The sequence below is a fragment of the Carassius carassius genome, chromosome 27, assembly GCF_963082965.1.
Source record: "Carassius carassius chromosome 27, fCarCar2.1, whole genome shotgun sequence".
NCBI classification, from domain to species: domain Eukaryota; kingdom Metazoa; phylum Chordata; class Actinopteri; order Cypriniformes; family Cyprinidae; genus Carassius; species Carassius carassius.
Window position 1 is genome coordinate 24927126 of NC_081781.1, and position 13183 is coordinate 24940308.

Here is a 13183-nt window from a genome sequence, read left to right on the forward strand (position 1 = left end):
ATCTCCCTCCAAATTTGCCTGGGATGACATTGGGGACACTTTAGTTAAGTTTTCCCTGACACAATATGAAGGTCACAGTTTGCATCAACATAATGGGATTGCTGATTGTGTTCTTTGGAGCAGCTAGTACCCTGCCAATGTGCCACCTGGTGGCTTCATTATCAACTTCATTACACAGTATTTCATTAGGCCGCAATAAATATACGGATAATCAGTGCATTCACACCTGGACAAAGCCTAGATTAATGCTGCAAATGGCTCTAAAAACTCCAGCCACAAACACTGCTTGAGGATATGCAAAACTATTTTCACAATCCATAAGCGGTGAGTAGCCTGAATGGCTAGTTGGTCTTAAGGAAACCCCAAATAAGAATTATAAGACTGGTTTTGGTTTCACCTGACCTGCAATTAAACATGTTTCTTTAGGAACAGTCACAGGAGAAGAAGACAAGTTCTTGTGTTCAAAAACAACTAGAATGGAACAGAACTTTTCAGACTCAGTGTGCAAGGACCTTTAAAACTAGAGGAGGTTTAAGGTTTTTGTTTTAGTCTTAGAAACTGAAAGGTGTAAAGGTGTAAGTGCATTAGATTTATAAATAATTTAGTAATATGTGAAACCAAGATCACACAAAATTCAAAAAGTGCAAAGTAACAAGTAGAAAAAAAAGACACCGGCGCAAGTGAAATGCAAAAAAACATGGTGACATTAATTTTTATGTAAATATAATGGGAAATTTATTGCGTTACCAAAAATGATTGAATTCATGTACATATATTGTGCGATAAGTCCATATATTGATTATTGCGACAGGCCTACATTACAAGTCTTGTGTGAGAACAGCACAAATATTTTAAACTTTTTATACTATAGATTATCACTTCAGACAACTGTCAGACTCAGGTTTTTAAAACATCATTTTTGAGGGACCATACACTTTATTACATTCACTTTGTGCATTATATGAACACACAGAGATAATAACAGATTATTTTTCAAATCATCTGAGGAAAGAAAATACATTTGGGACAGCAGGGTGAGCAAATGACCATTTTATTTTCCATATACTATGTCAAGACTTTAACAGCTGAAGCACAGCATGCTGTCAGTGCTACAGCTAATAAAAACGCTTAACAAAACCACTTCTGTTAATTTTCTTTTTTATAAACTTACAAATAAAATCTGAAAACTCAGCACTCCGTGTTGCCAACTCAAGGACTGGACATAACTCAAGCTAACGAGTTTCACACAGAACATTTACAGACATACTTCACTACTAAGAGAGCAGACCAATGGTTATTTAAACCATACGCTTATCTTATCTCAATTTCTATCATCTCACGTGGAGTTCAGTATGCGAGTCTTGCTCATGTCCCTTTATTCAGGTTGTTGAGAAAGGACTCACTATTGTTAAATAAGGAATGTGGGATTTCGTGACAGACGGCCTTTCTGTCTGACTAAAGCCAGTCGAGAGAGTTTCTGTGTGTAATCTCATGTCTGTTCTCCTGGGCCAAACAACCAAAACAGACAAGACCCGACACTGTTGCCAAGCCACACATAAAATGTAGAATATGGTCTCTTGTTGCATTTTCTTTGCCCTTTAATTCTGCCATGCCTACATGCTCTGACAGCACACATAGGACGTTTTGTTTAAGAATACCATGTTGTGATTAATTCATCTTGTGCATACCAGTAAAACAAGTTTTAAAAGAGCAACACTTCCTACGCTGGTCAGCAGAGTGGCACACCCTTTAAACTTGTAGAATATATTAAAGAAAAGAAAAGAAACAAGCCTGACTAAAGAACTCCATCAAGTTATAAGGTATTGCAATATTTGAACTTAAGGGGTGTCCAATCTTGTTTCTGGTAGGCCACATTCTTGCAAAGTTTAGGTCCAGCACATCTGGCTGGAAGTTTCTAGTGATCCTGAAGACCTTGATTAGCTCGATCAAGTGTGTTTATTTAAGTACAGTTAAACACAGGATTGGATACCCCTACTTTAAAAATAATAGAAAAGAACAAAAAGATGGAAATGATCTGGTCAAGGAATTTAAGTTTAGAATCTGAAATTCCATAAATGTTATACAGCGTCATCACACGAAGATGCATTCTTTGGGCTTGGCAAATGATTGAGTTGTGAAGAACTGGCTGAGCAAGTTTAACGGGTTCACCTTGACCCTCATTGGGTCACTGCCCTCATTCTTACACTGGGTTCTTTGATTTTACAACCCACTGACATAAGCTAAAAACATCCCTCATGAGGTATCTCAGGAACATACGTCCATAGACAGTAAAAAAAAACAGACGGAAAAAAAAGAGATTATTTAATGAAAATAAATAAGAAGACTTTCAATTATGGTTTTTTCACTTTTTAAAAACTGCATCTTTATAATCTGCATCCTTAAACTAAGCCAGTAGTGGCATATGCCACATCAAACTTGCCAAACTTAACCTGCTAGTATTAAACCTAATCTATCAAGATAAACCAAAACACCAAGTATCAGTCATAACACAACTCACACTAGATCTACTTCTAGTGCTGCATTAAAAAAAACTGATTTGAATTGCAATATGACAAATATTTGGATAAATCATTTAAATTTCTTTCTAGATATGATTTTGTAGTTTAATAACCGGACCAGGAATTTTGTTTTGGATTATTTGTACAGCCCTGATTGTATTTCTAAAGCTGTAGGATGCCATCGGTTATTTAAGAGATGTAGACATTTACTGCTTAAGTTTAATTTGGCATAATTTTAAACTAAAATCAAATTTGAGACCAAGATTAAGTTATCACGGGAATCCCATTAGGCAATGTTATCCAGGTTCCCACATCCATTCAGAAGGTAAACAATAACTCACATACTAGATGCCAGAAGATTGCCTGTCTTCATTTATCTCCCTAGAGTCTCAGAACAGATGGACCCCCACTGGTCATATAATACTCCCTCTGTGCTCCCATCCCATTGCCATTTTCTACCTTTGATCTGTCTTTTTTATTCATGCTCAAATTTAATATAAAGCACCCATAGTTTCTCCTTTACTGCTAATAACTGTAGTTGCTGTGTTTTGTTGTCAAAAGACCCAATAATGTCTATAAAATTAGGAATAATAAATCAACATTAATAAATAGCTGCAAGCAGCAGTTACTGGGTTGAAGTATTTTGAGAACCTTGAGTAATTCTGGATATTTTAAGATGATATTACCCAAAAAGGCTGATAAATCGTAAAATCACTACAAATATTATTTAATGCTTTATCACTTTTGAAATAATAGTGATTACAGCAGTTAAATTCATTTTCATGCTTTTTCTTGTTATAACCACAAAGAGGTCAACCTCCCCAATGTTTGTAATTTAGTCAAAGATTGAGCTCATTCACATGTGTTCTGAGTTTGGTGAAAATATCTCATTCCATTCAAGAGTTACAGCCATTTTAGTTAAAGTGGCCCCGCCTACTTCAAACGTTCAAACAGAAATTCTAATAACGGTGACATTTAGATGGAAACGCAAGTTACCATGGTAAGATTTAAGGCATTAAGGCAAGTTTAGGCATGTGGAATTCACGACTGTTGAACACAAACATAAATAATTAACTCAACATTGTCACATTTACTTTCTTAGAACATGTTCCCTAATGGTCCAAAATGAATAATTCCTGTATTTTTTAAATAATTACATGCATTATGATCAACAGGACACTTGTGGGTCATTGCTTCACAGGATCTTGTTTACTTTCAAAATCTGAATTACAATCAAAATGTCAATAATTTCAAACATGTAGCCCAAAGAAACCAGTGTTAGAATATGCTAACAATGTAGCACTACTTCCTGTCTGTGTAAAGGCTTCAACTCCATAGAGTTGTGAGCAGTTGTGCAACACAGCTTGGGATCGAACATTGCCATGAAATATGAACCTGTCTCTGATGATTACCGCAGCACCATCTGTGCATTGGGACGGCCAACGGCTCGACTGATTGATGAGACCCCTTAAGGAGGAAGGAGGAAAGAGAGCAGGGGACCTCATACACACACACTCTCCCCAACCCATCCACTCTCTGTTTGCCTTACCATTAGCCAATGTCTCCAGTAAAAACCTCCCCAGGTCCCTCTTCTCTCACTTATCACCTTCCTATACGGCTGTTAGCAGGTCTGAGGAATCAAGATACACACTCCGAACATCTATGCGCTCAACTTGGACCATCTTATCAAATGACACTGCACCACACATTGAATCCAGGCCACACAAATTGACCCCAAGGGATTTACCTATGATAAAATTCATTTGATTGATCGGACAAGCTCAAAGTAGACCGCTATGCATAAGTTTTTCAGAGTGGAAATCTGATCAAACCTGTGAAGGAAATGCTGTACCTTGATTTAATTATTGCAACTATTCATTTGTTTATTATTTACTTATTTATTTAGCACTCTGTCATTTTTTGGGTTGGGGTAAGATCATGTTTCACAAAAAAATATAATTGCACATTTAATTCAACGTGCTAGCGTTAGCTGAATGAAAATTGTTTCTACATCACATTTTATATTAATATGTGCATAAGTTACAAATTAGCCTAGCTGCAATGAAAAGGAGTAACATCACAGTTTATGCAGATTTAACTTATATACTAAATATTTTTGTGTTGCACCATTAAACTTGATTAGCTGTGTTTACATGGACCCTACTAATCCAATCGTAATAGGACTAGAAGCACCACCAGAATAAAAACAGTCACATGTAAACACAGATCCGAGATCCACAGAGCCAGATCCGACTAAAATTCATCAAATTGTAAGGAGTGGTTTATTCCTTTTGTAACCCGAGCGAGAGAACATGTAAACACTTGATCGTATTTAAAACAAAAACTGGAAAGTACTTCGCATGTGCAGTGACGTAAAAATAGTGTAATAATGTCAAGTCAAGTCACCTTTATTTATATAGCGCTTTAAACAAAATACATTGCATCAAAGCAACTGAACAACATTCATGTGTCATAAATTAGTATTTAATCATCATAAAACTCCCCTTTCACTCAACGTCTGTGAAGTGCAAGGACAATCTGATGCTTCTGACTCCAAGTCTGTAAGTACATTTTCATATTTAAAGAATTTGCCACAAATGCGAGTTTTGAGCAGTATAGAGTAGCACTTGTTGTTTGTCGTTTCTTCGATCACAAATGCAGACATGGTTATATGTTTAAACAGCGTGATACGCAACTCAATGCAACATGTAAAAAGACAGTATAAGTCATCATAATCAGTAATTACGTCCCCACTGGATGCAAAAAATGCCTCATCCATGCCTTTTGTCTCATTCGCGTTTTTTTTTCCCCTTGAGGAATCTGCTTAATTTTCACAATGCAAAAAAATCAAAATAGTCCAAAGAATAATCAATAAATACAAATAAAATAAGGCAAAATATAAATGTTATATTTTAGATAAAATAAATAAATAAAAAACAATTTTGATTTTGGGGTTAAATGTGACTTTACAGTCTATAAGTCTAAGACAGCAGGCGTGAGACCTAAAAATGATGCACTGTCAAACAATCGCTGAAGTTTTAAACACTGTTAAGTCACACTGTACTTCTAAACCATTGCCAATTGCCAGATATATTAACAGCAATGTGTGTATAAAAAAGCTAACAAACCCCTCATGAAGCATCTTCAGTTGTCACTTCAGAACTGAGAGTCAGGAGTCAGGACAGCCTGTGTCCAGCACAACACTACTGTCCTTTCATCTGAAATCCTAGTGCTGCTCAAGAGCAGCTAAAGCCAGGCTTAACATGCCATTTCATTACAGTTATCAGACAGTCAGCTCATGTGGGTTTTTAGGGCTTGAATAACTTGATCGCATTGATTTCTTTTTGCAAAGCATTTCATGGTACGAGAAAACAAAGGCCATCAGCAAATCCAAAATCCATACACACGATTTACTTGTAAGCGCAATTAACACGGGACCTTCACTCAAGGCCACACTCACATGCGTTACTGTTGTTATATTGATCTGAGGTTATTTAGGTAATTAGCACTGGGGTAATTAGCTACAAATTCAATAATATTGTAAGACCTAAACTCTTACGTTTACTGTTACCTGTTAAGTATATACAATTAGTACAATAATTTATATTTATACATAGCTCACCCTAGCTGGTTTTGCAAGTATCCTCCTTTAGTTTCATATCATGTACAGAAATTAAAACAAAAGCATCAGAAAATTATGATTACCCTTATAATCTTAGTATTAGTTAAATAAATTAATTCTTCCATTTGGCTGTTACAAGTGTTCTTAACTATAGTTTCACAGGAGCATTTTAAAACTGCTTAACCCTTAGGGTACTAAGCCCTTTTTGGTCCGTTTTCTCTATTTTTACATTTCGGCTTATAAACCATATGTAATGATGATGGACCACCATGTATTTGGTATCGATGGATTCAGAAGACCCTAAGCTACCATAAGCATGCATGCAATATGTTTATGAAGGAAGTATGAGTGAAAAATTGTACAATAAACTAGAGAATTTCAAAAACGAAAATAAGATTTTTGTCATTTATTACTGAAAATCCTACCTCACACAACAAAAGTGAAAAGTTTTTGACCCAAAAATATATTTTTCAAACCCTTTCCTTGACAGAAATGGGTTAATGTTCAATCAAATGTGTAAAGAACAATTCAATAATTAACTTTATTTACAAACGGTCCTAGGCGTTTTTTTTATTTTTGGGACTAAGCCCTTTTTGGTCTGTTTTCTCTATTTTTACATTTCGGCTTATAAACCATATGTAATGATGATGGACCACCATGTATTTGGTATCGATGGATTCAGAAGACCCTAAGCTACCATAAGCATGCATGCAATATGTTTATGAAGGAAGTATGAGTGAAAAATTGTACAATAAACTAGAGAATTTCAAAATCGAAAATAAGATTTTTGTCATTTATTACTGAAAATCCTACCTCACACAACAAAAGTGAAAAGTTTTTGACCCAAAAATATATTTTTCAAACCCTTTCCTTGACAGAAATGGGTTAATGTTCAATCAAATGTGTAAAGAACAATTCAATAATTAACTTTATTTACAAACGGTCCTAGGCGTTTTTTTTATTTTTGGGACTAAGCCCTTTTTGGTCTGTTTTCTCTATTTTTACATTTCGGCTTATAAACCATATGTAATGATGATGGACCACCATGTATTTGGTATCGATGGATTCAGAAGACCCTAAGCTACCATAAGCATGCATGCAATGTGTTTATAAAGGAAGTATGAGTGAAAAATTGTACAATAAACTAGAGAATTTCAAAAACGAAAATTAGATTTTTTTTTGTCATTTATTACTGAAAAACACACAATATAGAACAGTTTTTGAAAAAAAAATTTTTTTTCAAACTCTTTGCTTGACAGAAATGTGTTATTGTTTAATCAAATGTGTAAAGAACAATTAAATAATTAACTTTTTTTACAAACAGTCCTAGGCATGCCAGTGAGCAAAGCAAGGCCAGGAGGTCTTGTTGTACACTTTGCTTGCCTTGCAGTGCTCACAGTACTTTCTGACATCTGCAGGCTTGTGTGCAGGGTTTGCTGGGTCCAAGGGACAATGGGTAGGGGTGTGCGGCGAGTTGTCCTGTCTGCATCCTGCATCAGAGCAAATACACAATCAAACTGGAAGCTTTTTTTGTGTCAAAATTCAATGTAGAAAAAATAACTCCTATAAACTCATGTAACCCTATGAAACTCCACTGTACACTAAAAACACATTTCACCTCTCTTGACCTGAGCAGTTTACTTCGTTGAGTAAGTCAGTCTATTGAAACAAATTGCACACCACTCTTGAACTGAGTTTACAGGGAAAGAGTAGTATGGTACACTAAAACAAATATTTCATGCCTCAATCGCTATCTGACTAAAAATCCAAAACATATACATACTCAAGATGTATGATATAATAAATTATAATGATAAAGAGGTTATTTGAAGTTACATACCAGTCCTCAAATGGATCTTCCCCATCCTGGTAAAATACTTCGTCATCTGTGTAAAAGCAGTCTGCTCCAGATTTCCCCTCGTCACTTTCCAGTAATTGTTCCAGAGCTTGTTCTGCCCTAAATCTTTTACTGCTTGCAATTTTGATAAAACAATTCTGTAATAATGCTATATCTCTCTCGAATTTATCTCTTTGTGCTCGCTAATACTCCGATCGTTCTCTGTAACACTCCGATCGCTTTCTGCTTTCTCCACCTCATGCTGATTCTCCGATCGGTTATTGATTACACCTGGCTGGAGGTCGTTTTACTATAGTCCAGCCCAGCTTTTACAAGGCTACAGCAGAGCTACAGAGTCCTCTGAATGGCTAGAATAAATCATGGTAACCTTCCTCTGATTGGGTTAGAAAAATATTCCTCCCAGCGGTTTTTACATTGGTTGTTGCGTGTTGAATCTGCCTAACATAATAGTTTTCATTGGCCTGTTTACGCAGTGGTATTGCGCAATAAGGGAAGCGTGTTCAATATACAAACACTGTTTTCAGTGGAATCTGAGGAAGACGGCAAAAAAAACCGCATCTCTCTAGCATTAATAGTTTTTGAGATAACTACACATTTGTAAAAGTATGCCATTTTGGGCGGTACCGCCCAATCCGTCCCCAGAGGGTTAAACCTCCAATCTCAAACATATTAATGATTAGTAGCTTGACAAGTTCAGTTTTCTCTGTTTACATATTTCCGATGAAAACAGGAAATAATGTTTCAACTCACAGACGTTTAACTCAAATGATCTCTCTACTTAAGACTAGAGTGTGTGGGAATCCCAATATGGTGGAAGAGTAGCTTCATTTACCGGATGTTGTTCAATATGTGGGACATTCTCATTCTAAATAGAATTTGACTGAAGAAAAATTAATGTACATGCCCATTAGCACTAATCGGTATTTTGGTTTCACTCAAAAAAGAAAATGTGCTGTTAATTTACTCAACATCAGATCATCCAAGATGTAGATTACTTTTCTCTTAATTAGAACAGTGAGGAAATATTTTAGCTGAAACCATGATCCTTGGTGATTAATAAAAGGCCATAAAAAAGTCGACGGCAACCGTCATTTTAAACGTCGCAAAAGCATATTATGCAATATATAATTAATACTTGCAGCTCCTGATGATATATTGAGGTCTTATGAAGCGAAATGATCAGTCTGTGCAAGAAAATGAACATTATTTACAACATTACTGGCTGCAGTAGCCTAATGTGGCTTTGTCGACTCTCAAAGTGATGGAAACTATTGAATGATGGTTTTATGAATCATTAAGCACCATTGACTAAAAAAAATGTGTGTTAATTAGCAAAAGATCTCTTTAAATATGAATACCTAATAAAAATTAATTTCAGTTGAAGTCAAACGTTTACATATATATACCTTGCAGAATTTGCAAGATGTTAATTATTTGACCAAAATTATACGTTTTTGTTTATTTAGTACTGACCTGAATAAGATATTTCACATAAAAGATGTTAACATACAGCCCACAAGAGAAAATACTGCAGTACTAAAATTTATAAAAATGACCCCGTTCAAAAGTTTACATCCCCTTGATGTGCTGTTACCTGAACGATTCACAGCTGGGTTTTTTTTTTTTTTTTGTGATAGTTATTCATTAGTCCCTTGTTTGTTCTTGAACAGTTAAACTGTTCTTCAGAATAATCCTTCAGGTCCCACAAATCTTTGGTTTTCCAGCATTTTGTGTATTTTGAACCCTTTCCAACAATGACTTGAGATCCATCTTCTCTCGTTGAGGATAACTGAGGGACTCATATGCAACTATTACAGATTCTGCAAGGTGCATGTAGACTTCAACTGTATGTCACATTTTTAAGAACATAATAATATATCAACGGCCTTAAAAGCAACAAAACACCAATTTTGATTTCACAGTTTTTTTTAAACATCAATGGCAGCAAAAATGGTCATATACTCACCATTGAGTCCATTGGGAATGCTCCTGTGATGATGTGGAGCGGAGAGATCATCCATTGATCGTCGTATGGTGCCAATCTTGGTTTCTAAAGTCTTATGTATGTGATTATGATGATGGTCTGGGCTGCCAGCACTTCCACCGCTGGAGGTACTGCTCCCATCGCCAACATCTCTGACAATGCTCGAACCTCCATTCAGGTTGCTCAGACTAGACTGGCTGTCTATAGAGCTCCTAGATCCTGCGCCATTCCTATCTTCATCCAACATGAGAATGATCTCCTTTAGTTCTGCATTCTCCCGGAGGATGTTTTCCTGGTTGTCTTCCAGCTCCTTGAGTTTCTGCTGATAGGTGCTCACTTCTTTCCACACGGAGCTGGCCGTATACCTCCCAAACCTCTGCCATTCCCGAGACAGCTTCTTACCTTTCTGCCGATCATCATCGAGAAAGCAGCAGAGCTCCCTGAGCTCCTGGTTATCATCTTGCAGTTTTTGGTTGATCTCCTTTAGATTACGGATCTCATGGAGGTGCACCTGCAGTCTGCGGTTGATGTCCTTCATCATGTTCCCATGTTCCAGCATTAGGTTCATTTTCTCACTGTCAGCCCTTCTCAGTCTCTTGATCAAGTCCTCTTTGCTCCATCTGACCAGTTCATCATCAGAGATCTTACTTAGGTCATCATTAGGACAATGTTTTGCCATCATGATGCTTACAGAGGAACAGTCTCAGGGTTAAATATTTAACAAAGATCTAGCATAGCGCTGTGTTCCAATCCCACCAAAAAAAGCAATGTAAAAACGCATAAAAAATCAGATTCATAGATTATGCAAATAATTACGGGAATCCTTTTACAATGGAAGACTATGCATGAACTAATTTGTCTTGCACACACATTTATTTTCAAACCTTACGCCTCACTCACCGATAAATTCACAATCGTGCGTGTATTTAAAAATCCTACAATATGCGTGTCATACAAATCCACGAGCATCGTTGTAAATGTTTTTCTCAAGAAAAGAAATGCTTCACACACGCGTGATCTTACAGGTTTCAAGAGCTATAGTTAAAAAAATAACAACCATAAACGGTGCCTTCCCTTAAAGACATGCCTGCATTCACGTTAAAATTGATCGGAAGCTCCAGAGATCAGATAAGAAGGGGTTTGCCGTAGAGCTCCTCACGCGAGTCAACGCTCAGGGTCTCGGCTTCGGTTCTTCCTTTAGACTGGTGTGAAATGATCCGAGCGGATCTGAGCAGGTTCAGAGATGAGAGGCGAAAGGCAGGATCTGCCCTCTTAAAGAGACAGCGCCACATTCCCACAGACAGATTTTAATTCTATTTTGAAAATGTAAATTATAATAGACTATAATCATTCAAATTACGATTTAATTATTCATTTGTAATTTAAATAATTAAATGTAAATTTATTTTCACATTTTTTTAATGTTACTGGTGAAAGGTTATTTATTTATTCATGCGGAATGTATGTATTTTTAAGCGAAGGCAAAGTGTAAACACAGGTAAGTCTTCATATATATGTGTAGCCTACTTAAATGCAATGCAAGTTAATTTGGATAAAAGTGCCTGTCAAGAGTAGAAATATGGCAATTATCACAGTATCAGATCCACTTGGTCAGACTAGATATTTATTTCAGGACAGAGACTATTTTAACCTAGGAAAAAAAGTAGAAAGTAGAAATTAATTTAAATTAAATCATTAAATTAAATTGATTTCTTTAATATTAACCGCAGATTTACAGCACTAAAAAAATGACTGTATCAATTAATTATTTTGTATTAACAAATTAAATCTCATGCATCTATTTTCTCACAAAATTTGCTTTGTGAAAAATTATACAACGATAATATATTAAATATTTATAACTAAATGTTGGCAAATGTAGCATTTACATCAATGAACGAGAACATAGTATGGATTCAAACCAATAGTACAGCAGTGTCCAACGCCAGTCCTAGAGAGCCACAGAGTTTTGCTTCAACCTTGGCTGCAGGACTGGGGCTCTTCAGGACCGCATAAGCCACTGCATAGTCCCACGTTTAACTTTCAGTGAGACCTTAACATGGCATTTTGAGTAATTGTTCACATTTATTTAAAACCAGGATTACATTTACATTTAATTATTTAATAGACATTTTTATCCAAAGCGATTTACAAATGAGGACAATGGATATGCAAGTGCTATAACAAGTCTCAGTTAGCGTAACGCAGTCAGCAAGTTTTTTATATATATATAAAAGAGTGCAAGAGTTAGAGGGTCAAATAAAGATGTAACAGATGTGTTTTTATAAGATTCTTGTAGATGATTAAGAACTCAGCTGCTCGGATTGAGTTGGGCAGGTCATTCCACCAGGAGGGAACATTTCATTTAAAAGTCAGTGAAAGCGATTTTTTTGCCTATTTGGGATGACAAAAAAAAAAAAAAAAAAAAAAAAAAAAAAGCGACGTTAACTTGCAGAACGCAAACTTCTAGAGGCACAAGTCTCAAGTAATGAATTTAGGTAAAGGGGTGCCGAGCCAGTTGTGTTTTTTTAGGCAAACATTTAATGCCTTGAATAAATGATTTAATTTTTTTTAAGAATATCGATGTAGACCAGGGACGTCAATCTCAGCTTCTGGGGGCCACTGTCCTGCAGCAATAACACTTAATTCAGAATTAAAGACTAGCTTTTGCAGAACGTAATTGTGGAGCGTTTTGTTGGTGAAGTTCGCCCTCTAGTGTATAAAAGTATTCCATCCGGGTATTACTTATAGGCGACGAAAACGTCGACTAAAAATCCATAAAAATAATAATTTTAGGTTAGCTGGTAACGTTACATAAAATATTTCCAATTTTTTTTATAATAATTTGAAAACCTTAATAATTAATCTCAATTCATTCTTATATTAATAAAAGTTGTAAATTGTCATATTTGTAAATTGACGTTCATGCTTTTTGACTGAAAACGCGCGATATCAAATAAAGTATTATTATTATTATATTATTATATAATATTATATACATATTAGCTTATGTATTGCCATACGATCAAATAGTCTATTCTTCGAAATTTATCCCATAGCTGGCTCCATAGCTCAGTGGTTAGAGCACTGGTCTTGTAAACCAGGGGTCGCGAGTTCGATCCTCGCTGGGGCCTGCACGGAGGTTGTTTTTCTTCAGACATATTGGCAATGTAAAAAATCCGTTGTTTTAACTTAATAAT

At 35.8% G+C, this 13183-nt stretch overlaps 1 protein-coding gene and 1 non-coding gene across 3 annotated transcripts in view; one reads left to right on the plus strand and one right to left on the minus strand.

Annotated features, from left to right (window-relative positions):
• Window positions 1-11197, minus strand: part of LOC132107075 (coiled-coil domain-containing protein 85C-B) — a 39863-nt gene extending 28666 nt beyond the window's left edge. For both annotated transcript variants that reach the window (XM_059513235.1, XM_059513234.1), the window contains exon 1: window positions 9966-11197. In XM_059513235.1, the coding sequence (XP_059369218.1) occupies window positions 9966-10665 (700 nt within the window). In that variant the 5' untranslated portion in view covers window positions 10666-11197. The remainder of the gene's footprint in view (window positions 1-9965) is intronic.
• A 1847-nt stretch (window positions 11198-13044) lies between these two features.
• trnat-ugu (transfer RNA threonine (anticodon UGU)) lies at window positions 13045-13117 on the plus strand. Its single transcript has one exon. It is a non-coding gene; the product is annotated as a tRNA-Thr (tRNA).
• The last annotated feature ends 66 nt before the right edge of the window (window positions 13118-13183 follow it).